General features: G+C 38.8%; 1 protein-coding gene across 2 annotated transcripts in view; it reads left to right on the top strand.

Annotated features, from left to right (window-relative positions):
• LOC139475942 (protein O-mannosyl-transferase TMTC2-like) overlaps positions 1–25,706 on the top strand; it is a 555,954-nt gene that overhangs the window by 243,275 nt on the left and 286,973 nt on the right. For both annotated transcript variants that reach the window (XR_011654036.1, XM_071259155.1), the window contains exon 7: positions 20,821–20,943. Coding sequence is in view for 1 of the 2 variants with exons in the window: in XM_071259155.1 (XP_071115256.1) it covers positions 20,821–20,943 (123 nt within the window). In the remaining variant the exon portion in view is untranslated. The remainder of the gene's footprint in view (positions 1–20,820; positions 20,944–25,706) is intronic.

Genomic DNA, 25,706 nt, shown 5'->3' with positions numbered 1-25,706 from the left:
TCTTGCAAGTGGTTCCTTACATTTGATGGCGTTGGTACAAACAAACCATTTGAGGATTCGAACATGGTAGAAGTTGGAAATTGGTTAAAACATCCTGGGACACCCAGGTCAATTTTGTAGTGGTGATGTCTCACAAGAGGTTCTTTACATTTGACGGAGTTGGTACAGGTAAACCCTTTGAGGATTCGAATATATGAACGAGGTGGGAAACAGATTTAGCACTTTATCTCAGCAATGCGACAGGAACCCCGGGGCCCGGACGAACGCAGAACGCTAATCCGTTTGACTGGAGCCCAACTGACAAAGAAGTTACGGCCTGTTAAAGAGTCACCAGGCCGAAAGGCTGAAGAGTCCCAGTGTTAGCGTTTGATTTAATATTATTATTATTCCGCTGATTTTTGTACCAGAGCTAGAAAAATAACCACTCGATCGATTTTGTTCACATTTTGTGTGTGTATGTGGACCTTTGGGTACTAGTGTCCGCCAAAAACCCAAGGCCGTAGGCCCAAAAGCCAAGGGCAGATAACTAAAAGAACAGAATATTTTGAAGATATGTTTCGCCCTATTGCTCAGCAACCGCTTATCCGATTACTTTGAAACCTTGCATGTATCTGCTGCTTGAGCTGCTTGACATTTTTTGTTCTTTAACTTTGGTCATTGGTCTCGTGGTTTGGCAGCCATTTTGGATTTAAGGTTTCCGCAGTGTTTATTGGGTACCTGTCTTTAAACGCAAACAACTCCGAGTCCACAGCATGAAATGCTTTCAAACTTTTTGATAATTGTCTCCATACATAACACATCAAACTTTAATAGCCGATTTTGGAATTCGTTTTAGTTACGGTCGTATTGAATTTTGATTTGATCATTTTTTTCAACGAAATTTTGTAAGGTTCTCCACAGAAACTATTGCAAGTTTACATGAAGTTAGTGTGCCATATGCATCTCATTTATTGTTATTGGTTGTATGCTAAAAGTAACACCGCTTGGTGGTAATATTTGATTTATATTTGGGACACCCCTGGAACACGCCAATTTCGTAGCGGCGATTTCCGGTGACTATCTTTTGACAGAGTTGGAACAAGCCAACCTTTTATGGATTCGAACATGTTCGAGGTCGGAAATGGTTTTAGAACAGACCTGGACACCCTGGCACACGCCATTTTCCTTGCGACTATACCCTGCAAGTGGTGCCTACATTTGACGGATTTGGTTCAAGGAAACCGTTTGAGGATTCGAACAGGGACGTTTGGGCACAGTGTTACTTGGAGCCCGCCATTGCTGCTTGCAGCTTTAATTATTATTATTATTATTTATTATTCCGCCGATTTTTGTACCTGCCCTAGCAAAATAACCACTGGCTCGATTTTGTTCAAATTTTGTGCACGTTTGTAGACCGTTGGGTACTAGTGCCCGCCAAAAGGCCAAGCCCATAGGCCCAAAGGCCAAGGGCAGATAACTGAAAAACAAGTATTTTTTGACGATATATTTTGCCCTGTTGCTCCACAACCGTTTGTCCGTTTACTTTCAAACCTTGCATGTATCTGATGCTTGAGCTGCTTGACATTTTATGTTCTTTGACTTTGGTCATTGGACACGTGGTTAGGCAACCATATTGGATTCAAGGTTTTCAAAGGGTGTTTGGGGTACCTGTCTTCAAATACTATCTCCTCTGAATCCACTGCATGAAAAGCTTTCAAACTTTCCGAGAATTGTCTCCATATAGAACACAACAAATGAGCATAGCCATTTTTCGATATCTTTTGTAGTTAAGGCCATATTGGATTTTGATTTTTATCATTTTTTTCACGGAAATTTTACCTTTAAGATCATAGCTTGTAATGTTCTTAACAGAAACTATTGAAAGATTGCATGAAGTTTTGAGACTATATGTAGCTCATTTTGTGCTGGGTTGCATACTGAAAGCACCACTGCTTGGTGTGGTATTATTTGATTTAAGTAAAAAAATCAGACTTGAGTACAAATACTGAAGGAAGCGCCTCATAAATCTACCATACACCCCCATTCACTGGCTTTGCAGATATCCAAGCGTTCTCCACAGCCTTGTTCAATATTGTGTGTACTACCCTTGATGACCAGGATCAGAATTGGCCTTTTTCAACCTATGCTTGTCTCAAGAGGCAACTATGCTTGTCACAGGAGGCGACAAATCCGATTGGGTGGTCAGACTCGCTGGCTTAGTTCTTCATTTCTCAATTGCCAATTGCTAGGGTACCTTATTTTTGACGGCGTTGGTTAAAGCAAACCATTTGCGGATTAGAATATGGTCGAGGTCGGAAATTGGTTTAGTACACTCTGGGAAACTGTGGCACACGCCAATTTGGTAATGTCCTTCAAACGGTGACTATCTTTTGACGGAGTTGGTACAAGCAAACTATATGCGGATTCGAACATGGTCGAAGTCAAACATGAGTTAAGAACACACTGGGACACGTGTAGTGATGTCTCACAAGCGGTTCATTACATTTGATGGCATTGGTACAAGCAAACCATATGCGGATTCGAACATGGTCGAAGTCAAACATGGGTTAAGAACACACTGGGACACGTGTGGTGATGTCTCACAAGCGGTTCATTACATTTGATGGCGTTGGTACAAACAAACCATATGCAGATTCGAACATGGTCGAAGTCAAACATGGGTTAAGAAGACACTGGGACACATGTGGCGATGTCTCACAAGCGGTTCATTACATTTGATGGCATTGGTCCAAGCAAACCATATGCGGATTCGAACATGGTCTAAGTCAAACATGAGTTAAGAACACACTGGGACACGTGTGGTGATGTCTCACAAGCGGTTCATTACATTTGATGGCGTTGGTACAAGCACACCATATGCGGATTCGAACATGGTCTAAGTCAAACATGAGTTAAGAACACCCTGGACACGTGTGGTGATGTCTCACAAGCGGTTTATTACATTTGATGGCGTTGGTACAAGCAAACCATATGCGGATTCGAACATGGTCGAAGTCAAACATGGGTTAAGAACACACTGGGACACATGTGGCGATGTCTTGCAAGTGGTTCCTTACATTTGATGGCGTTGGTACAAACAAATCATTTGAGGATTCGAACATGGTCAAAGTTGGAAATTGGTTAAAACATCCTGGGACACCCAGGTCAATTTAGTAGTGGTGATGTCTCACAAGAGGTTCTTTACATTTGATGGCGTTGGTATAAGCAAACCATTTGGGGATTCGAACATGGTCGAAGTCAAACATGGGTTAAGAACACACTGGGACACGTGTGGTGATGTCTCACAAGCGGTTCATTACATTTGATGGCGTTGGTACAAACAAACCATATGCAGATTCGAACATGGTCGAAGTCAAACATGGGTTAAGAACACACTGGGACACGTGTGGTGATGTCTCACAAGCGGTTCATTACATTTGATGGCGTTTATACTAACAAACCATTTGAGGATTTGAACATGGTCGAAGTTGGAAATTGGTTAAAACATCCTGGGACACCCAGGTCAATTTAGTAGTGGTGATTGTCTCACAAGAGGTTCTTTACATTTCACGGCGTTGGTACAGGTAAACCCTTTGAGGATTCGAATATATGAACGAGGTGGGAAACAGATTTAGCACTTTATCTCAGCAATGCGACAGGAACCCCGGGGCCCGGACGAACGCAGAACGCTAATCCGTTTGACTGGAGCCCAACTGACAAAGAAGTTACGGCCTGTTAAAGAGTCACCAGGCCGAAAGGCTGAAGAGTCCCAGTGTTAGCGTTTGATTTAATATTATTATTATTCCGCTGATTTTTGTACCAGAGCTAGAAAAATAACCACTGGCTCGATTTTGTTCACATTTTGTGTGTGTATGTGGACTGTTGGGTACTAGTGCCCCCCAAAAACCCAAGGCCGTAGGCTCAAAAGCCAAGGGCAGATAACTAAAAGAACAGAATATTTTGAAGATGTATTTCGCCCTATTGCTCAGCAACCGCTTATCCGATTACTTTGAAACCTTGCATGTATCTGCTGCTTGAGCTGCTTGACATTTTTTGTTCTTTAACTTTGGTCATTGGTCTCGTGGTTTGGCAGCCATTTTGGATTCAAGGTTTCCGCAGTGTTTATTGGGTACCTGTCTTTAAACGCATACAACTCCGAGTCCACAGCATGAAATGCTTTCAAACTTTTTGATAATTGTCTCCATACATAACACATCAAACTTTAATAGCCGATTTTGGAATTCTTTTTAGTTACGGTCGTATTGAATTTTGATTTTGATCATTTTTTTCAACGAAATTTTGTAAGGTTCTCCACAGAAACTATTGCAAGTTTATATGAAGTTAGTGTGCCATATGCATCTCATTTATTGTTATTGGTTGTATGCTAAAAGTAACACCGCTTGGTGTTTTATATTTGGGACACCCCTGGAACACGCCAATTTCGTAGCGGCGATTTCCGGTGACTATCTTTTGACAGAGTTGGAACAAGCCAACCTTTTATGGATTCGAACATGTTCGAGGTCGGAAATGGTTTTAGAACAGACCTGGACACCCTGGCACACGCCATTTTCCTTGCGACGATACCCTGCAAGTGGTGCCTACATTTGACGGATTTGGTTCAAGGAAACCCTTTGAGGATTCGAACATGGACGTTTGGGCACAGTGTTTCTTGGAGCCCGCCATTGCTGCTTGCAGCTTTAATTTTTTATTGTTTTTATTTTTTTATTTTTTTAAATTTTTATTATTCAGTCATATACACAGGATACAGATACAGTGGAATAACAGTACAAATTCATGTATAAAGGTAATTTGCAAAAGGATGTGGTACAGAGGAGGCATAAGGCATAATCCACAGCATGGTACAGATGAAGGCATATTTATGTATACAATTAAGAAGGTGCGGTATTTATGGTACATCAAATTATGTTGCAAGCATCAAGTGAATAAGTTATTTTACAATTTGAGTAAACAAAGCCCATTTTCTGTTAAAGGCAGAGAAGTCGTTATTTCTACGTACAATATGATATTCAACGTCATAGATACTTCTTATTGTGTTCTTAAAAGCAACAAAGTCAACATTTTCATTCTTAATACACTGGACAAAGATAAATCTTTTAGCAGCTACAGTCAAATGGTTAATTAAAACATCAGAGGTACCAAAAAGGAGCTTGTCAAGTAAATACAGAAATCTGACCAAAAATTCTTAACAACATGACATTCAATATAAACATGAAAAACATTTTCTTTGTGAGTATGACACATAGAACACTCATCGTTATCAATAAGTTTCATTCTTGATAACTCACGTTTAGTAAATATTACTTTATGAAAAAATCTATACTGGAAGTCTCAGAGTTTTGTGTCCCTTAACCCATGGCAATATACACTCAATATTTGTTTCCATGGAAAAGAACATCCTTGCTGATTTTCCCATTTCAAACAAGATTTAGTGAGAGGGAGGGAATTCCCTATCAGTTTATTATAAAAAACTTTTGTTCCTTTAATAGAACGTGTAAGATCATAAATCCAAGGAGATACTGTGAGGTTAGAGGAGGAATGTAGATTTTTATCAATGTTTTGTCTCCAACTTCTTGGAATATTAAAAAACATACGGTTATAGTCGAGAAAAGTTCCTTTAAGATCATAAAGTTGTTGTAAACGTGGGAAAGGGATCCATCCGTTTTCATCATACAAGTCTTTTATCGTATTTATAATTTTTTTAAACCAGTCATTAAAAATTAATACTGGATCTCTAAAATAATGGTTTAACCATATGGGTTGGGAAGCAATTTCTGCTTTTTCGAAGTCTTCAATGTCATATAAATGCATAAAGTCACTCCAGGCTATAAGGGTATCTTTCCAGAAAGGATTTACAATTTCCCGATTCTTGTGCAAACTGGCACCTAAAGTGTAGATATGAGCTAACTGAAAACAAGCAAGGTCATAATTAATGGGTTTTTTTCGCAATATCTTTTTAAACATGAAATTTTCAAAGATGATATAAATTTGGGTATATCAGTCATTTTCAATCCACCTTGACTATAATTCCTTTTCAAATAATCCCTCTTAATCTTATCTCTTTTGTCACTCCAAATAAAGTTAAAAAGAGTTCTATTCATTTGATCAATAAAAGCTTTTGATGGATTTGGGAGAGCAGAAAAAATATGTACAAGTGTAGAGAGAATTAAAGTTTTAACAACTGTTATTTTACCCACCAAAGTCAAATTACGTTTTTTCCATTTGCTTATAATACCATAGATATTATCTAGGCGTTTTTTAGTGTTGATTACCCAAAGGTCTTTTAAGTCAACATTAAAACATATGCCCAGAACTTCAAAGTTGCCATCATGCCAATCTAGCTTTAAGTTAGGACAAAATCGGACTTTACTACTAGCCATACTGCCTATCCATATTGCTTTTTTTTTCAGAGTTCATTTTTAATCCTGAAATTTTGTAAAAAGTTTCAAGTGTATCCATGGCTGATTTTAAAGATTTTTCGGAGCCATCTAAAAAGAGTTGGGTGTCATCAGCATATTGGCCCAATGTGTGTTCAATGTTGTGTAGAAGTATACCTTTTATATCTTCATTATTATAAACATGATACCGAGAATTTCAGCAACGAAAAGAAACAAATAGGGGGAAATTGGGTCACCCTGTCTGCAACCCCTTTCATTCATAAAAAATTCAGAGAGGTGGCCATTTTGGACAATACAAGAAGAGGCATTAGATATGAGTATATGTATCCATTTAATCATATTTGGCCCAAAGCCAAATTTTTCCAGAACGAGGAAAATAAAATCTTTATTCACGGTGTCGAACGCTTTCTCAAAATCAATGAGTATCAACTTACCTTTTTTGTCAAGTCTCTTAGTTTCAAAAATGATATCGTAAAGTAATCTAGTATATTCACTTATTCTCCCAGGGATAAATCCTGATTGATTACAATGAATTAATTTGTTTAAGGATTGCTTAATTCTATTAGTAATAGAAGAGCTTAAAATCTTATATACAGCATTTAATAAAGTAATGGGACGCCAATTTTTTAACCTTTTTCTATCTTTATTTGCTTTTGGAATGCAAGTAATCACGCCCCAGTTCATAGTAAAAGTCAAAGAGTTAGAATGATAAGCGTGATTAAAGTATCTCCATATCCAGACTCTTAAATCTTTCCAGAAAAATTTAAAGAAATCAATTGGGAAGCCATCAAGACCTGGGCGCTTATTATTTTTCATTGCAAGTGTAGCTTTACCAATTTTGTTTAAGGATAACGGCTGTTCATATCATTCTCTAGTTTTGGAATTGGAATATTGTTTAACATCAGGCTTGGATCAGTATCTACTGAACTATTTTTTTGCTACAAGTTTCTATAAAATGATTCTTGTTCTTTGATAATGAGAGTTGTATCATTCAGTTCCTCAGCATCATTATTGATCAAGGAGGAGATGATATTATTTGTAAAAATTCTATTTTCAAGACGGTAAAAGTATTGTTGGTTTCTCTCCCTCCTCATACCATTGTAGTCTCTTATTAAAAGCATTTATCTTGCTTTCTTCTTCTTTCCTCTTTTCTTTTTCAAATATGAGGAAAGAGAGATTGTTTTATCTCGCAAATTCATTAAAAAGGTTTCCAAGAATAGGGAATCATGTATATTCAGTTTTAAATCCAAATCATCAAAAGGAGCAGAATGGTCTGATCTATAAGATGGATCAACTTATTGTTGTTTTGTTTCATCCAAAACAGTCGTAACCATATCCACATATTGTTTATTTCTTAAAAGGGAAGTGTTAAATTTAAAATATCCACGGCCCCTATTATTTATCAGAGAATCATTTAGGCATAAAGAAATAGCCGAATGGTCAGATTTATAACCTGGGAGAATGTCAGCAGCAAAGGATAGGTTTAAAATATCTTCACTAACCTAAAAAAAGTCTAGCCTAGCTTGCTGTCTGGGTTTATGTTTCCACCATGTAAATTTTCTAACATCTGCATTCTGTTCACTGAAAATCAAACGTTGGTAACTTTCACATATTCATGTTTTTCTCCTTACATCTTACATATATATCCCTACTATTCATTGGGGGCTCTCGGTTGCTAACCTCCTTTGGGCCTTCAGCTCATTCAGTGCTTTTAATCGCCAGTACGGAAGTACAGAGTGAGCTGACTAGCCCCCAATTCATACGGCGGCGGGACACTATCTACATGGGCTTTCCGATCTTACACCAGGAACCGTCCATAGGGATGTCCGGGTCCACGACCCCAGGGCAACTAATCCCACCATTAGGTCCTCGCCGTCCTAACCGCGGGTCCACAACCTACAGGTTATTTCCCTTGCCCTCTAACCGCGGGTCCACGACCTACAGGTTATCCTTAATATCTAACATACCCAGGGTTGGTGACCCTCCGGCAACCGAAGTAGCCTCCTCAATTCTCCAAATAATGTTGTAAATAAACATATTTTTACCTACATCATGTTTTGTTGTTTCTGCACAAATAGTCATTAACAGCAGATTGCAATAGTTCCTCATTAAGATTCATAAAGCTGGTTTCATTAGTACCCCTTCGACTGCAATAGTATCAGTTAAGTTTTGATTTAAACATAAGGAAACATAATTTCAGTATAAACAATGTCTTCGCAATATGGGCGCAAGTTAAACCACAATGTAGAGTTTGGGATCCATATTGAATCCAAGCAATTCGCCAGTCTGTAACTATAACAAATAACACAAGTACCATTGATCAGAATCCGACACTTCTGGTTCACTTTCCTAATCTCGGCGCTCTTGATGTGTTAGTTCCAGGAACTGTATCAAGATGTTTGTTATAAAAATTCAGTGAGACTGCGTGTAGGTTATGCTGGTTGTGATAATACCATTGTAAAAGATAAGGCTGTTGATGATGCATCAGGTAACCAATTCTATATTCCACTTGACTTTGAATTACAGTGTTCCCTCTTCAATATAGTGCTAACTCGGTTATAGCGCGAGCGGTAAAGCATGGCTTCCAAAGTTTACTAAGATAAACTCAAGTTTTCCAATGACACGATGTTTACCCCCATCTCAGAAAACATTATCAGCTGATCAGTGCGATCACGTAACACCGGAAATACCAGTCAACAAATCCAAACTAAGTACGCAATTTAATTCTATTATTATAATATCTGGTTATAGACAAATTGTTCATTGTTTATTTGGACTATCGTCACGATATGGCTGAAATAATACCGATGTGACGTTAAATATTAACTCAATCACTCACTCACTTATTTGGACTAATGTTTGCAATATATTTTATTAATTATATTCAAAATTTCATTCAATAATTTTGATAATGTTTACAATAATTTTGGTGAAATCATATGCAAAGTGATTGGTAGATTGTACAACTCACTGTTATTTACAGCAACCACGGTCAGATTACTGCCAGTGACACCTTGAAACAAAATTTAGTTGCAAGAGAATGGATACACCTATCATAAATGCTGTACTATGACTCACTAAAAGTCATAGTTGAGGCAGTTTGACAATTAAATGTCAACATAATGTTTTCTCAATCGAAATACATATGGCGCGGGAAGTACGGTGAGTGAGTGAGTGAGTCAGGTTTTACGCCGCTTTTAGCAATATTCCAGCAATATCACAGTGGGGGACACCACAAATGGGCTTCACACATTGTATCCATGTCGGGAATTGAATCCGGGTCTTCGGCGTGACGAAGCTAAAGCTTTAACCAGTAGACTACCCGACCGCCCCCTACGGTGAGTAGTCAAATTGTTCCATACGTAAAAAAAATAATATCCCGTATACCACCTGTACCAAAGTGCTACGCTTATGATTCTTATAATTTTAAGTATATGAATAGTGGAAGCTCCAACTTAAATAAAACAATATTGGAATATATTATTCCAGATAAAATAATAATTTCAGATACAATTTCTTCCGACCAGTGATGTTTTATATCAAATTTCAAACTTTTATTGACCAAGTTTGTTATACCTGTTTATTTACCTGAATTCACTGAAGGGATACGATGTGGCTTTTTGAAAGTGCATATTAATACTCGATAGATACTTTTTTACACTATGAATCCTAAACAACTTCTATTCTAATCTTTTTTTAAACTCTGAAATGTGCAACGTAGATCGTGTTAGGTAGGCAGAGCATGTATACTGTTTTGTTGGTCATCTTCCACCTACGACTTAACCTTCATTAAACCGCTGATCATCCATAACGCTCATCAATTAACTGGACATCAAAGGTAGCGTTGTAGCGAGGGATCACTGTACCAGATAGTCACATGCCCTTCTATCAAGCATGACTAGGCGAAAGGTTAGAATATGAACTCACTTTTAATGTTAACCACAGAGTAATCAAAGCCGGTGATAAACTAGCTATTCCATCGACAATATCTCACTGGAGTATGATATGATAACTGATCCTGAATTAGCCAGACAAATTTGTAACCAGAATAGCCGTTTACCCATTTTGTAATATCACATTCTTCGGCACCGATTGATTTCCAGGGACAAAAGTGACACAATGTGGAATATCAATCTAAATGTGCCAGGGTTGTGATGTTGTTCGAGGACCCTTCTGAACAATTTTCCAGAGATACCGAGGTGTTCTACAACCCCAAGATTACAAAAGTAGAATTGACTATCGAGGGCATGCCTAATCAACTGTATAGTCAAGGCATGCGAGCATATCAACAGTGGGATGAGATTGAAAAACATCCTTCTATAAGACGAAGCCCAGAAGTTAATGCTGTTGCAAAAGATCTGGCTCTTGGGGATGTATCGCTGGCTGAATTCCTTACCTCGAAGTATGCGCTGTGGCTCGACATGCGGACAACAGACGATGACCAACTACACGGTAGTTGGCGGAGAATATAGAATGCCAGTGAGGGTGTTACTATACAGACAATGTGATGGTCGAAACGGCTGGTAAATTAAACATATATTTGTACGTGATTATGAATGCGCAACTTAATACACAAAATGGAAGATTTGTGTAAGCGATCTATTAATAATCTTTTACCTAAAGAACCGCACTGCGCTATCATCTGCGGGCAAACGGGTTGCAGAAAAACAGCTTTTATTCTAGATATTTATCAGTCATTATCACAATTTCTTCGCGCATATTATTATTCTGTGCTAGACTATAAATGAAGGATCCCAAGGTGCACAAAGTTGATCCGGGCGATCGTTTACTGTTTACAATTATTGCATGAAAAATACAAAGGAGAATCGATCAATACTTTTCATAATAGACGACTGCAGTTCTAGTAAAGAACTTAACAAAAAGAACGATATGCTTTCATATTTAGCATTCTCCAGATGGCATATGGAGCATAGTGCTTGGGTACTTACTCAAACATAAACTATGTCCTCAAAGATCTCAGAGAACAGACAAGATGGGTTGCCCTGTTTCATTGCATGGACCAAGATTCATTTGAGGAATGTCTACGCAAAAATGATGTTATTTCTACCAAGCTCGAGCGATATAAAGTCAGAAAACTGTTAGCAGAAACAAAGCACTGTAAACTCGTATTATAAACTGACCAACCAGCTGCTTATGCAATTGCTTAGCAAAATATAGTAACTGCTTAGCACATTTTAGCAACTGCTTTGCAAAATTTAGCAACTGCTTAGCAAATTTTAGCAAATGCTAAGTAAAATTTAGCAAACGCTTGGCAAAATTAAGCAAATGCTTCACAAATTTTAGGAACTGCCTAGCAAATTTTAGCAAAATATAGCAAAATGCGGTAAATTGAACACTAAAGTACTGTCGGAAATGCTAGAAAACTGCTTTTTGTCTGTTAAAAAGGAATATAATTTTTCACAGCCTGTTGTTATTGAAATATCGAATAACTACCGATCGCCCTACCTGTGGTTTGAATTATTTCAGTCACAAGGAGTCCAATCGACAAGTTTACAGGAGACAAATTCGAATGAAAAGATGAAGTTCACATTTATTCTAAGTCCAATGATGGCAGTCTGAAACGGACTATAGAAATATGCGCACGTGACTCCGTTACAATGATAATAATGTAGTCTTCAAAAAACATCTACTCCACACACAAAAATCATTTTGAGAAAATTCTATATGAGCATCTTCTAAAAGGACAAAATGACGCTGCGTTTTTTTGTTAACATTGCTCCCATGATGCATGTTACATTACACCACTTGCATAGCGATAACCAAGGTACACGATATGGAATCTGTACTTGGAAATGCATACAAGTTCTTTACACTTTAGAGAGATAGAGGGAAACAATTTAATATTTTATATAGGATGAATTACCGAACTGCCCAAGCTATGGTGTTTTCAATTCATACCATCAAGTCTACGGTATGATAAGAAAACAAAACAAGTATAGGGGTGGTCTCAAAAACAAAACTGGGGCGTAAAAGGATTTAGACCGAACACTTTTCAGGGGAAAATATTCCATCCTGTCTATGAGGTCACATTATCTCCAAACCATTCATAACTATCACAGTCAGGGCGTTCAGATAATTTACCTTGGTGAATCTTTCCACTGACTACATGTGGCTATTGGCAAATGGACAAAAAGCACCCACGGTACAATCAGGTAAAGGTAATCGTGTCATTGTTTTGCACACTGCAACCCATGATATGGGGCTTATTGATGGATGTTTTCGAGACGAAAAAGAAAACTGGTGATTTTCATAAGGACATTATAAGAGATGATGTGTTCATACACTGGTTGGAACTTCAGCTATTACCCGTTTTAAACAACGTCAGTGTGATTGTCATGGATAACGCCAGTTAATATAACGTCTGGGAATCAGATACTGTCGCCCAAACCATGAGTAGTCTGAAGGCGACCATACAGGAATATATGACATTGGTAGACTTCAGACCATATGAAACGAAAGTTCAACTCATGGAAAAAATTTGGCTGAATAAGAAACAAGTAAAGTACAAGACATATGTGTTGGCGGCACAACACGGTTTTGTCTTACGTACGGCAGTCAGACATTGTGAGCTCAACCCTGTTGTGTCTATCTTGGCTAAATGTACAGGGTTCGTGGCAAGACACAACACATCATTCAAAAGTACAGATTCATATACGTCATCTGCGGAGATAAATGCTACCCCAAGAAACCATCTGTAGAACAACAAATACTTCTGGATTCCAAAACCGCAACCTTCCAATACTCATCCCGTTTCATAGCTCTTAACTGGTCCATCATGTTCCCAAGAAAATATAATGCAGTACATATCCTGAATTGCTACCTCATCAATGCATGTCAATTAAGTACAATAACAGCAATATTTTGAGACCACCCCCAACTCGGTGACATTTGCACCTGGGAGAATGCACGGGCCTGTGTGAGGTCATCACCTCGGGACAGGTGATAGGTAATTACCTCAGGTTATAGGCCATTTCATACAAGCATGACAAAACACGAATATTTTCTAATTTTTTGATCATTTTACCTGTAAAAGTACATTTTAAGAGTAATCACAGTGTCAGGACAGGCTAGATTAGGGCAATTTAGCGCCCTAATCGCGTTATAGCGCGTTATTTTGATATAAGCTCTTTTTTTAGTCCTATGACTCGTATTTATTAAATGAAGCCAGAAAAGCAGTTTTCTAGCATTTCCAACAGTACTTAAAAACCATTTATGTAATAATGTGGTCTGTCCTCATTCTTTTGTAACAGTTTATTATTTGGGGCTGTATTGGATATTTCATATTTCATTATATTAGACTTAAATATCGGCTAGTGTATTAAATTCAAAAGATGGAATGCGACAAACTTCTCGAAAAACTGCTCCACGATGAGCAAGAACCAGTAGTAGATAAATCTACAAAACAACTTAGAGAAAGACTTGCAGCTTTGGTGGCTGATGGAAAATGATTCTGTAAGAGATCATTGTCATGTCACAGGAAATTACAGAGGAGCCGTGCATAACGAGTGTAACTTAAACTTAATATGAATTCTCAAACAATACCAATACAAATTGAAATGCAGATGTGTTCCCCCATTTCTTGCCCTATAAAAATCCACCCACATCAGATAGCATTCATTTTTTGTTATTGAATTGCTACCAGATGCCAAGATTGACAAGAAATCATCAACACCATGCCCTTGGACGATTGCAACCTGGACAAACCACCTCGCAAGTAACCAATGCATTTCAAGTCCACGTAAGGACCATATACAGGCTCCAGCAGCAGTACCAGACCACCAACACTACAGATGAGCGACCACGTAGTGGAAGAGACCAAGGGTCATCACCCGACATGAGGATTATCAGATTGTGCGACAGCATCTTCAAATTGTGCGTCAATGATTGACGAGCAGACACCTCGACTGTCACAGGCCACACCTAGGACCCATTCTGACATCACGTCATCGACGGGACCGTCTTCAGTGGGCAACACAGCACCAGCATTGGCACCACCTGCAGTGGAGAAGAGTCCTCTTCTCAGACGAGAGTGTATCTCAACAGCAGATGGCAGAGAGAGAATCTGGCGCTGCCGCGGGGAACGTTATTCAAATGCTTGTGTTGTTGAGAGAGACTCATGGGGCGGTCCGAGCATCATGGTGTGGGATGGAATTGGTCTTGCACAGAGGGTTGGCCCTGTGGTCTTTAAGAACATCGGTCCAGGGAGAGGCAATTGTGTCACAGCAGCTTTGTACATTGATCAAGTCTTGAGACAACACGCCATACCTCATTTGGCACGTCACTGCAACCACGAGTTTCAGCATGATAACGCCCGTGCCCACACTGTGAGAGCAACAAGAGACTTCCTCCGGCAGAATGGCATCAGAACCATGCAGTGGCCTGCCCTCAGTCCGGATTTAAATCCCATTGAGCACCTATGGGACAAGATTCAAAGACAGCTGAATGACATCCGACCAAGGCCTACAACTGCAGCTGAACTGCGTCAGGCGTTTCTCAGAGTGTGGGCTCAAGTGCCTATGGCTTTCATCAACCGCCTCATCCATTCCATGTATCGACATTGCACGGCAGTCATCAATGCACATGGCGGACACACAAGATACTTACTTGTGATGCCATTTTCTCAGAGACTAGTATTGTGTTTCACTTTAAGAACATTTGACACTTTAATTTCCAAGTTTCTTCTTCTTTACTGTCTCAAAGTATGTTTACAGTGTTTAGACAAGTAAGGTTTCTCATATATCTATCCATGGTGACGTTTCGTTTGCGGTTTAGTAGATATCAATCTTGTTGACTAAAACTATACATTATACGGACAAGGATGAGAAAGCAAGAACAAAACATAGTAATGGACTTAAATTTGTGGATAGCATACAGTTTCTGTTATGTTCCCCGGACAATTTAGCTAATGCAAACAATCCCGATAACTTAGCTATAACAAATGAATATACTGATCAGTTAACATGGCATTTGTTGCTAAGAAAAGGTGTATATCCTTACGAATATATGGATGATTGATCTAGAGTAGATGAAACTAAATTACCACCCATTGAATCATTCAATAGTAACTTAACAGAATCTAAAATAACTGATGCCGATTATTAACACGCTCTGACGGTGTGGGATAAATTAGGTTGTAAGAATTTAGGTGATTATCATGATCTGTACTTAAAAACCGATGTACTGTTACTCGCCGATATATTTGAAATATTTAGAAAGACATGTTTAAAACTATAGGGCTTGGATCCGGCATGGTACTATTCCAGTCCCGGACTATCGTGGGATGCATTGTTGAAGAAGACCGGTGTAGAACTAAAATTTCTCACCGATTACGATATGCACTTGTTTGTTGAGAAAGGACTAAGAGGTGGTATATCAATGGCGGCGAAAAGGTATTCTAAGGCTAATAATAAATTAGTGGAAGGATATGATTCAAGTAAAGCTCATGAATAACTCAGTATTTGGTAAAACTATGGAGAATCTAAGGAAGCATGTTGATGTTAAATTGGTCAGATCTAATGGGGAAGAAAGACTTAGGAAACTTAAAGCCAGTCCAGCTTTTAACAGAAGTAAGATATTTGATAATGACTTAGCAGCATTACATATGCGGAAGAAAAACATAAAATTCAACAGACCAGTATAAGTTGGTATGAGTATTCTTGACTTGTCAAAACACTGAATGTATGACTTTTATTACAAGGAACTTAAGAAGCAATATGGTGATAGATGTGAGGTGTTATGTACCGATACTGATTCTTTGTTAATGGAAATACAAATGGATGTGTATAAAGATATGGCAGAAAAAATAGATATGTACGACACAAGCGATTACCCAAAAGATAATCCATTGCACAGTGCGGTAAATAAAAAGGTTATTAGTTAAGATGAAGGATGAATGTGCTGGAACTCCTATTGCAGAGTATGTTGGATTAAGACCTAAGACGTATTCTATAAAGAATTGGGAAGTAAGAAATGCTAAAGGCGTTAAGAAGTATGTGGTAAAAAAGCATATCAAACACGAACAGTACATGAGGCATTACTCAATGGTAGAACATTCAAACACGACATGATCACTTTAAGAAGTGACAATCACAGGATATATGTTTAAGAATGAACAAGACATCATTATCCCCCTTAGATACAAAAAGATGGATTGATAAGGATGGTGTAACTACCTATGCTTATGGTTACTTAAGAAGCTAAAAGAAAAGGCTCGCCTTCTTTCATAACCAATCGACTAATGTTATATATCATAAGAGACCAAACTGTATCAGTTGCAAGACGTTGGCCTCCTTCGAGTTCTCTGGGCTGGTATAAATATCTTACTCTTACTCTATCAGGAAGTTTTTGTTCTTTGCCTCGCCGTGGTGCTGAAGATTCGGAAGTCACAGATTTCATTTTCACCGCATCGGATGGTTTCTTCCTGATTAGTCTTGTTACTTCATTATTCAGCTGATATTAATCGATCTGATTTCATTTCAATCCCATACTGATATCCAAACAAACGTTCCGCTAATGTCCGGTTGAATCTTTCAACGATAGCTTGGATGTGGTGGGCCACTTTTTTCACCACGCCTGATTGCAACATTGTACTTTGTTAATAGTTTAGTTACTGATGCCATAAACTCGCCACCAGGATCTACTTGAAACAACTTAGGCCATTTTATTGGTCCACGTTTATAAATACGACCCAGTGCATTAGTAATCTTATGAATCTTTCGAGGTTAACGATTCAGCCTCCTTGGACTGACTAGCTACATCTACTACAGTTAAAGCATATTTATATGTTTTGTGTCTTACCTTATCATGAGAAAAAAACAAGGGGTCAGCCTGATAACTTCATTCGTTGTAAAAATATCAAACTTTTTCCTCGGTATATAACGCAGGGCTGGTAAGTATATTTGCCATATTACTTGGTTTATAACCAATCCTTGGCAACATCTTTAGATACCTTAGCTGCTGCAGCTAGTTTTTGTATTGCCCCTACACCTTTCCAATATCCTCGTGGGCTGTTGTAAATTTTATCCATTATTAATTAATATTGATCTTTCTTTAATACTGATAATGGTATGCGTATGAGTAAAAATAATGTTTTCACAACAATTTAGCTTAGTCACATGACGATCATTGGATCGTATCGCATAATTTGCATAAAAAAATGACCCTCTGTAGAAGCATTGATAGGGTTCGGTCCTGGTCTTGGGGGGGGTTGCAGCAGAACCCCCATTGCCTATACTACTGGTCGCTAATGCTTAGGTTTGTTTGTTGATTAATGCCTCACTTCCTGCTATATGACAGCGGCCTGTAAATAATCAAGTCTGGAACAGACTATCCAGTGATTGATATCATGAGCATGGATCTACACATTTGGAATACGATGACATGCATCAACCAAATCAGCGAGCCTGACCACCCTATCTCGTTAGTTGCATCATCTAACAAGCATAGTCGCCTCTTTTGGCAAGCATGGGTTGCTGAAGACCTATTCTATACCCGGATAATTCTTATGTAACTAACGTCAATTTCGTATTTATGTATCATTACTGTCACATTTTTTTTTTCATTTTTTATTCAATTCTGTACATGATGGAACATAGTTTTACATTGAGTAAACATGACATGTAATATACTTATCAGGTGTAGGTTACATACCTATACAGCAGACAGCAAATTTTAGTTGGCTACAGGTGTACAACAATGTTAACCAATGGTGAAATGAGCCGGCTACATTTGCCATGTTTATTGGGGTCATCATTAACTACGTGTGAAGCTAAATCCTTACAGCACGTTTGTGGAAATTGTTCATGTTCAAAATAGAGACATATTAACTAGACAATTCATTTGCCAATTTTTTCCATTTTCTGTCAAACTGTCTTACTGTATTATTTCTGTGTGCAATTGATTTCTCTATCCAAAATATATCGATTAAAGTCTTCAGAAAGTTTTCAGGTGACAATTTGGTTTTTTTAATACTTGATAAATACATATATTTTTTGCATGCCAGTTTTGCATTAAGAAAACATTCTACTTTGGCCAAAACTCTTTAATATGCTTGCAGTCCCAATATACATGAAGTAAGGATTCAGTATCAGTTGCACAAAGTGAGCATAGATCATCATCGAGAATTTTCCTTTTAAACAATTCTTTCTTTGTAAAGATGATGCAATGAATAAATATATACCGTATTCGACGTAATAAGCGCCCCGCTTTAATAAGCGCCCACGGCGATATTTGCTGATATAGTGGCTAGTGAACAATCCCAATTAGCACCCCTTCCGATTGATCAATGTACACAAGACTTATTTATTCGTGTATAAAACGCACTCGTATGTTATATGCACCCTTAATTATGGGCAATTAAATTCTGGAAAATATATTTCTCACCAAAATTATATTCAAATATGAACCCCTTATTTCTAATTTTGAGAGCGCCCCAGGCGCTTATTACGTCGAATACGGTATTGAAAATCAGGTAATTTTACATCTTTTGTATGGTTTCCGTATCTGATAAAAACATCCTTCCATGATATAGATAAGTCAAGAATGGTATCCCATTTTTCACAGACTGTTGGTAGATTTGCTGTAGTTAAAGTCTTATCATAAAAGTATCTGGAGCCTTTAGGCACTACAAGTAAGTCCATCGAAGTCGTATTTAAATGCTGATTATATAACATAATGTGATTATTTCTAATAGCATCTTTCCAGGATTTTGGCATGTTCAATATAATGTTTATATAATTGTGCCTTTAATTTGGTATTTTCTTTTAAGTTCATTGAAGGGCATTATATCATCTCCATTTTTTTACAGAGATCTTTAATATTGTAAATTCACTTTAAAAACCAATTTCTTATGATGAAATCAGTTTTTTTAAACTGATGGTTACACCAAAGAGGTTCTGATAGTACTTCTCCAGGTTTTGTGGAGTTAGTTCTGTGTCTTCTGTACAATGTTACCCAAGCAGACAAAACATCTCTCCAGTAAGGGTTAGGAAAGTGTATACAGTTTTCAATATTGGCCCCAAGTAGGAATATGTTTTTTATTGGAAAGATGCTTGGGTTATCACAGTGTTTTGTTTTGAAGATGTTTTTTTGGAATTGACAGTTGGTGAGAAATTATAAAAGACCTTACCTCTATCATTCTAAGTCTGCCTTTGTCATACTTTCTAATTAATGTTGTTCGTTTTATTTTGTCCCTTTTATCATTCCTGATGAATCTGCTTAATATTTTGTTTCGTTCATCAATAAAGTCACTTGGAGGGTTTGGAAGAGAGGAAAATATATGTACTGAGGTTGACAGGGCCAAGGTTTTGACAATTGTAATTTTACCTATCAATGTTCCATTTCTTTTCCTCCAATTCCCTAAAATTTGATTAATAATTTCAATTCCTTTGAATGTGTCACACAGGGCCGTATATAGTAAACCCTAAATAAGCTCCACCCACAGACATTGATGCAGCCAAACACGACCAATTTGATTTTTATGCCCTGACACAAAGTGGGGCAGGGAATATAGAATCGGAGTTCATCTGTCCGTCCGCCTGTCCACTTCTCAAAGGGCACAAATTTTCTTAAAAACTATTTAAGTTAGAGAAATGAAATTTTACACACTGATATAACTGGTCATAATCTCGTTGAGTTCGAGAATTGGTGTCTTAAATTTGTTAGGGCCCTTGCTCCATGCTTTTTCAACTTTGTGCATGGTGTCTGCAATGGGGACAATTCTTCTCTAAAACAACCGACGTTACTTGAGTGAAAATGTGCTATTCACTACAATATAAACAAGCAAAATTTTAATGTGGCTGATGGCAGGGGATAGGGATGACGCTGTTTTCTTGTTTACTTGCACTACCTAAAGTTGAACCATCATTTAATTGTTTCTTCATGATTCATGTGAACTACAGAGCTTTATGGCTAAATTTTCGTTTTTAGATGCCTACCAGAACAATATACTTAAAATTTTCAAATCTCATAACCTTTTATCATAGTTGCCATCTGTATTTGAACAATGATCTCTAGCATTATATTTAAACTTGTGAATGGTTTCAATAAGAGCACCCATTTGTTCATTTTCTAAACACCAATGGCAAATACAGTCTCCATTAAATGACAAAGTGAATAGTTTTTCCTTGACACCTATGCAGATTACCTCCTCTATAATAACTGTTGTTATACTTAGATAGCCTCATTACACTCAAACGTAATATTGGGAACCAATCATTCATTATTATGTCAGATGAGAAAGTTTCAACAAGGCAGATACTTTCTCACATGCTTTTGTTTTATCTCGGCATTTGCTTTGAGCCCATTTACATCCAACAAATATAAGAATAAGGTGGTTGTCCTCAGTGTTGCCATTTCAGTACTGGATGATGTACAACAGACTGATACAACATTCATGTGTTTTCAGATATACCGTCACTGTGCTGATCTGGACACATCTGGCCTTAAGGACCCTAGACTACATGAGGCAACAAAAATATCCTGCTTGTACAACCTTGGACGCCTTTATACAGAGGAAGAACGATATCAGGTACATCAACAAAATTTAGTGTCTGGTCAAACCACAGACAATCCCACAAACTGATCATGACTTAATAATAACAAGCACAAGATTATCTTGTCGATGACAAGCTTAACCCTCTCTTCAACTCTGCAGTACCCTGGGCAGACATGCTTAAACCCTCTCTTCCACTCTGCAGGACCCTGGGCAGACATGCTTAAACCCTTTCTTACACTCTGCAGGACCCTGGGCAGACATGCTTAAACCCTTTCTTACACTCTGCAGGACCCTGGGCAGACATGCTTTAACCCTCTCTCCCACACTGCAGGACCCTGAGCAGACATGCTTAAACCCTCTCTTCCACTCTGCAGGACCCTGGGCAGACATGCTTAAACCCTCTCTTCCACTCTGCAGGACCCCGAGCAGACATGCTTAAACCCTCTCTTCCACTCTGCAGGACCCTGGGCAGACATGCTTAAACCCTCTTCCACTCTGCAGGACCCTGAGCAGACATGCTTAAACCCTCTCTTCCACTCTGCAGGACCCTGGGCAGACATGCTTAAACCCTCTTCCACTCTGCAGGACCCTGAGAAGACATGCTTAAACCCTCTCTTCCACTCTGAAGGACCCAGAGCAGACATGCTTAAACCCTCTCTCCCACTCTGCAGGACCCTGGGCAGACATGCTTAAACCCTCTCTTCCACTCTGAAGGACCCAGAGCAGACATGCTTAAACCCTCTCTCCCACTCTGCAGGACCCTGGGCAGACATGCTTTAACCCTCTCTTCAACTCTGCAGAACCCTGGGCAGACATGCTTAAACCCTCTCTTCCACTCTGCAGGACCCAGAGCAGACATGCTTAAAGCCCCACCATGACTATAGATAGCCCGCAAGGTGGCGGTGTTTCAGTTTCGGACAATGACTGTCAATGTAAACACAACCGAGTGTCGGGAGAGGTTTTTTGAAAATCATACGGGAACCAGATCACCATTGACCGTCAAACTTCGTATCAACTTGAATGACAAACCATGGATACAATAAATGGCTCCATATCAAGATATAAGTCAATAAATTTTCTGTAGTTTTATCATAAAAAATCGAATCGATCGTGTTTGGCGTCTGCATCAATCACAGTGGGCGGAGCTTATTTACGGTTGCGCTATAAATAGCAAAGCACATTGCCTGTGCCGTGTCACGCATGGTTGACAAGAGAAGTGTGAACATACATATTCGGCTTCATCTGGTTCCACAATGAAATCTAGCTGTCACATTGATTCACTAATCCCAAGAATCGGCACTTAATTTATCAAAGTCTCTGTTGCACTTGCAAGGGCGGGAAGAGAGGCGCCATCTTGTCGATTCGAATTGTGAATCGGAATGATGTCATCTTGAATTGGAACTTTCTCCACGATAAAGTCACCAATGTCATAATTGAAATGACCAAAGGCTCCCTGATTATCTCGAACAACTCTTCGTCAAATTAGGCTTCACATGAAAATGTTTTGTTGCTCATATTGAAGACAAGCGAAATTGCAAGGTTCTTGACAGTTGTAAGCAGCAACTCGATGCGCTCATGGGCGTGGGTGCTAGGAGATCGCGGTGCTCAGAAGGGGAAAAACAATTTTTTTTAGAAAGTAATAAAAGAAATACGCAGTGCAATCCAAAAGTACCATGTACAGGATATTTTTTAATAATAATATTCACGAAAACAAATCTTGTCTAAAAATGCAAATTAGTTTATCAATTTATCCCATGGTCGTAACCCTGATCAGGTGGTGGGTTTTTGGAAGGAATTTTTGCGATGAGGCCGTGTGTATTACATTGTTGAATTCAACTGCCCAGGCAGATTGTTGAGGCATTGACATATTGACAGATGTTCGTCATGAATGGAGAGAAAAATGTATCTGAGAGAAACATTGTTGCTTTGAGCTTCGAGACAAAACATGTGTTAATGCCGAAGTAGCCAGCGACCTGAATGTAAGCTTGATGAAAATAATGTTGAAACCCATTTTCACATGACAGAATTAATGTGAACTAATATTTATCTGAACATAGTTTCGAAGTCTGTGAGGCTGTCCGTATTTTATTATTTATATCTCCATTCCGACGTGAAATAATATGTCTTCGTGTCTCAATTTTGCTGCCGCTGTGGAAAATTGCGCACCGATCTAATAAAAGAAATACTACTACATCTACCATTGCACCGTCATAAAAGAACCAGGTCAACTTTATCTTTGTTCCGTTGTTTATTAAAAAATCGTTTCCGAAGCAAAGCGAATCGATCTACATCATAAATTAATGTCATAGACTAGATTCGAGTACCAAGTGTTAAACCCTTTTTTTAAATGTCATAAAATAACTTACACAATCATTGAAAGAGATTTTTTTATAAGTAATATATTTTATTTCGTCCGCCCACTCTCTGGTTAGTTCAGGCTTGAGGGGAGAAACACATACAAACAATATGGATGGCTTTATGCAAATGACACTTGGCATGCCAGTCAACAGGGATGTGGGTCACTGGGACCCGCCAAGTTTCACGGATCGAGTTACTTCAGCATAAGGGCTTCATCGTACAAGTGTGACTTTGCCAAAATACATTGCTAGATCTACTTGGCAATGAAAAAATGTCACGGAAACGACAAAAAACTACTTTGATCACTTGAAAATATGTTTGACCATTACCAGGGTTTTCTACACGATCGTTGTCATCCAGATTCCAGATGAGGCAAGACGAACACAACGAAGAAAAACATTGTTGAAATCACTGATTGCCGTATATATTGTGAGAAATGCTATTTATAAACTGCAGATATACCGTACATCACAGGATAACGATTGGTGCGCCAACACATATTATGTTTCTTGTTCATTTACACTGCTCATATGCATCACGACAAACGTATTTCGTTCTCGTCCAGAGATCTAGAAATATAATTTGTGTGTTTGACTGTGTTGGATAAATCGTGGACATTCCACTGTATCATTTTATGAAGATGTGAAGACGACATGGCAGGTAGGTTTTGAAACCAAAGACGTACGTGTTTGTTGAAAAGTCTTGGAATCGTTTGGTAGATATTTATATAACCATTAAACGTCCTTTGGGTGTTTACATGACGTCACCCGTTTACGCATTAACCAATGAAATGTATGTGTTATCATGACGTCAGATTGACCTGTCAGATCACTTGTATAAGCTCCGCCCACTAGAGTGCGGTAGTTACTACCGCAGATGGGGCTTTAAACCCTCTTCCACACTGCAGGACCCTGAGCAGACATGCTTAAACCCTCTCTTCCACTCTGCAGGACCCTGAGTAGACATGCTTAAACCCTCTCTTCCACTCTGCAGGACCCTGGGCAGACATGCTTAAACCCTCTTCCACTCTGCAGGACCCTGAGAAGACATGCTTAAACCCTCTCTTCCACTCTGAAGGACCCAGAGCAGACATGCTTAAACCCTCTCTCCCACTCTGCAGGACCCTGGGCAGACATGCTTTAACCCTCTCTTCAACTCTGCAGGACCCTGAGCAGACATGCTTAAACCCTCTCTCCCGCTCTGCAGGACCCTGGGCAGACATGCTTAAACCCTCTCTTCCACTCTGCAGAACCCTGGGCAGACATGCTTAAACCCTCTCTTCCACTCTGCAGGACCCCGAGCAGACATGCTTAAAGCCCCACCCTGACTATAGATAGCCCGCAAGGTGGCGGTGTTTCAGTTTCGGACAATGACTGTCAATGTAAACACAACCGAGTGTCGGGAGAGGTTTTTTGAAAATCATACGGGAACCAGATCACCATTGACCGTCAAACTTCGTATCAACTTGAATGACAAACCATGGATACAATAAATGGCTCCATATCAAGATATAAGTCAATAAATTTTCTGTAGTTTTATCATAAAAAATCGAATCGATCGTGTTTGGCGTCTGCATCAATCACAGTGGGCGGAGCTTATTTACGGTTGCGCTATAAATAGCAAAGCACATTGCCTGTGCCGTGTCACGCATGGTTGACAAGAGAAGTGTGAACATACATATTCGGCTTCATCTGGTTCCACAATGAAATCTAGCTGTCACATTGATTCACTAATCCCAAGAATCGGCACTTAATTTATCAAAGTCTCTGTTGCACTTGCAAGGGCGGGAAGAGAGGCGCCATCTTGTCGATTCGAATTGTGAATCGGAATGATGTCATCTTGAATTGGAACTTTCTCCACGATAAAGTCACCAATGTCATAATTGAAATGACCAAAGGCTCCCTGATTATCTCGAACAACTCTTCGTCAAATTAGGCTTCACATGAAAATGTTTTGTTGCTCATATTGAAGACAAGCGAAATTGCAAGGTTCTTGACAGTTGTAAGCAGCAACTCGATGCGCTCATGGGCGTGGGTGCTAGGAGATCGCGGTGCTCAGAAGGGGAAAAACAATTTTTTTTAGAAAGTAATAACAGAAATACGCAGTGCAATCCAAAAGTACCATGTACAGGATATTTTTTAATAATAATATTCACGAAAACAAATCTTGTCTAAAAATGCAAATTAGTTTATCAATTTATCCCATGGTCGTAACCCTGATCAGGTGGTGGGTTTTTGGGAGGAATTTTTGCGATGATGCCGTGAATGAGGCCGTGTGTATTACATTGTTGAATTCAACTGCCCAGGAAGATTGTTGAGGCATTGACATATTGACAGATGTTCGTCATGAATGGAGAGAAAAATGTATCTGAGAGAAACATTGTTGCTTTGAGCTTCGAGACAAAACATGTGTTAATGCCGAAGTAGCCAGCGACCTGA

The sequence above is a fragment of the Haliotis cracherodii genome, unplaced genomic scaffold (assembly GCF_022045235.1).
Source record: "Haliotis cracherodii isolate W230 unplaced genomic scaffold, xgHalCrac1.p SCAF_3, whole genome shotgun sequence".
Taxonomy (NCBI): Eukaryota; Metazoa; Mollusca; class Gastropoda; order Lepetellida; family Haliotidae; genus Haliotis; species Haliotis cracherodii.
Note: the sequence above shows the minus strand (reverse complement) of the source record. Positions and strands in the feature narration are given on the sequence as shown.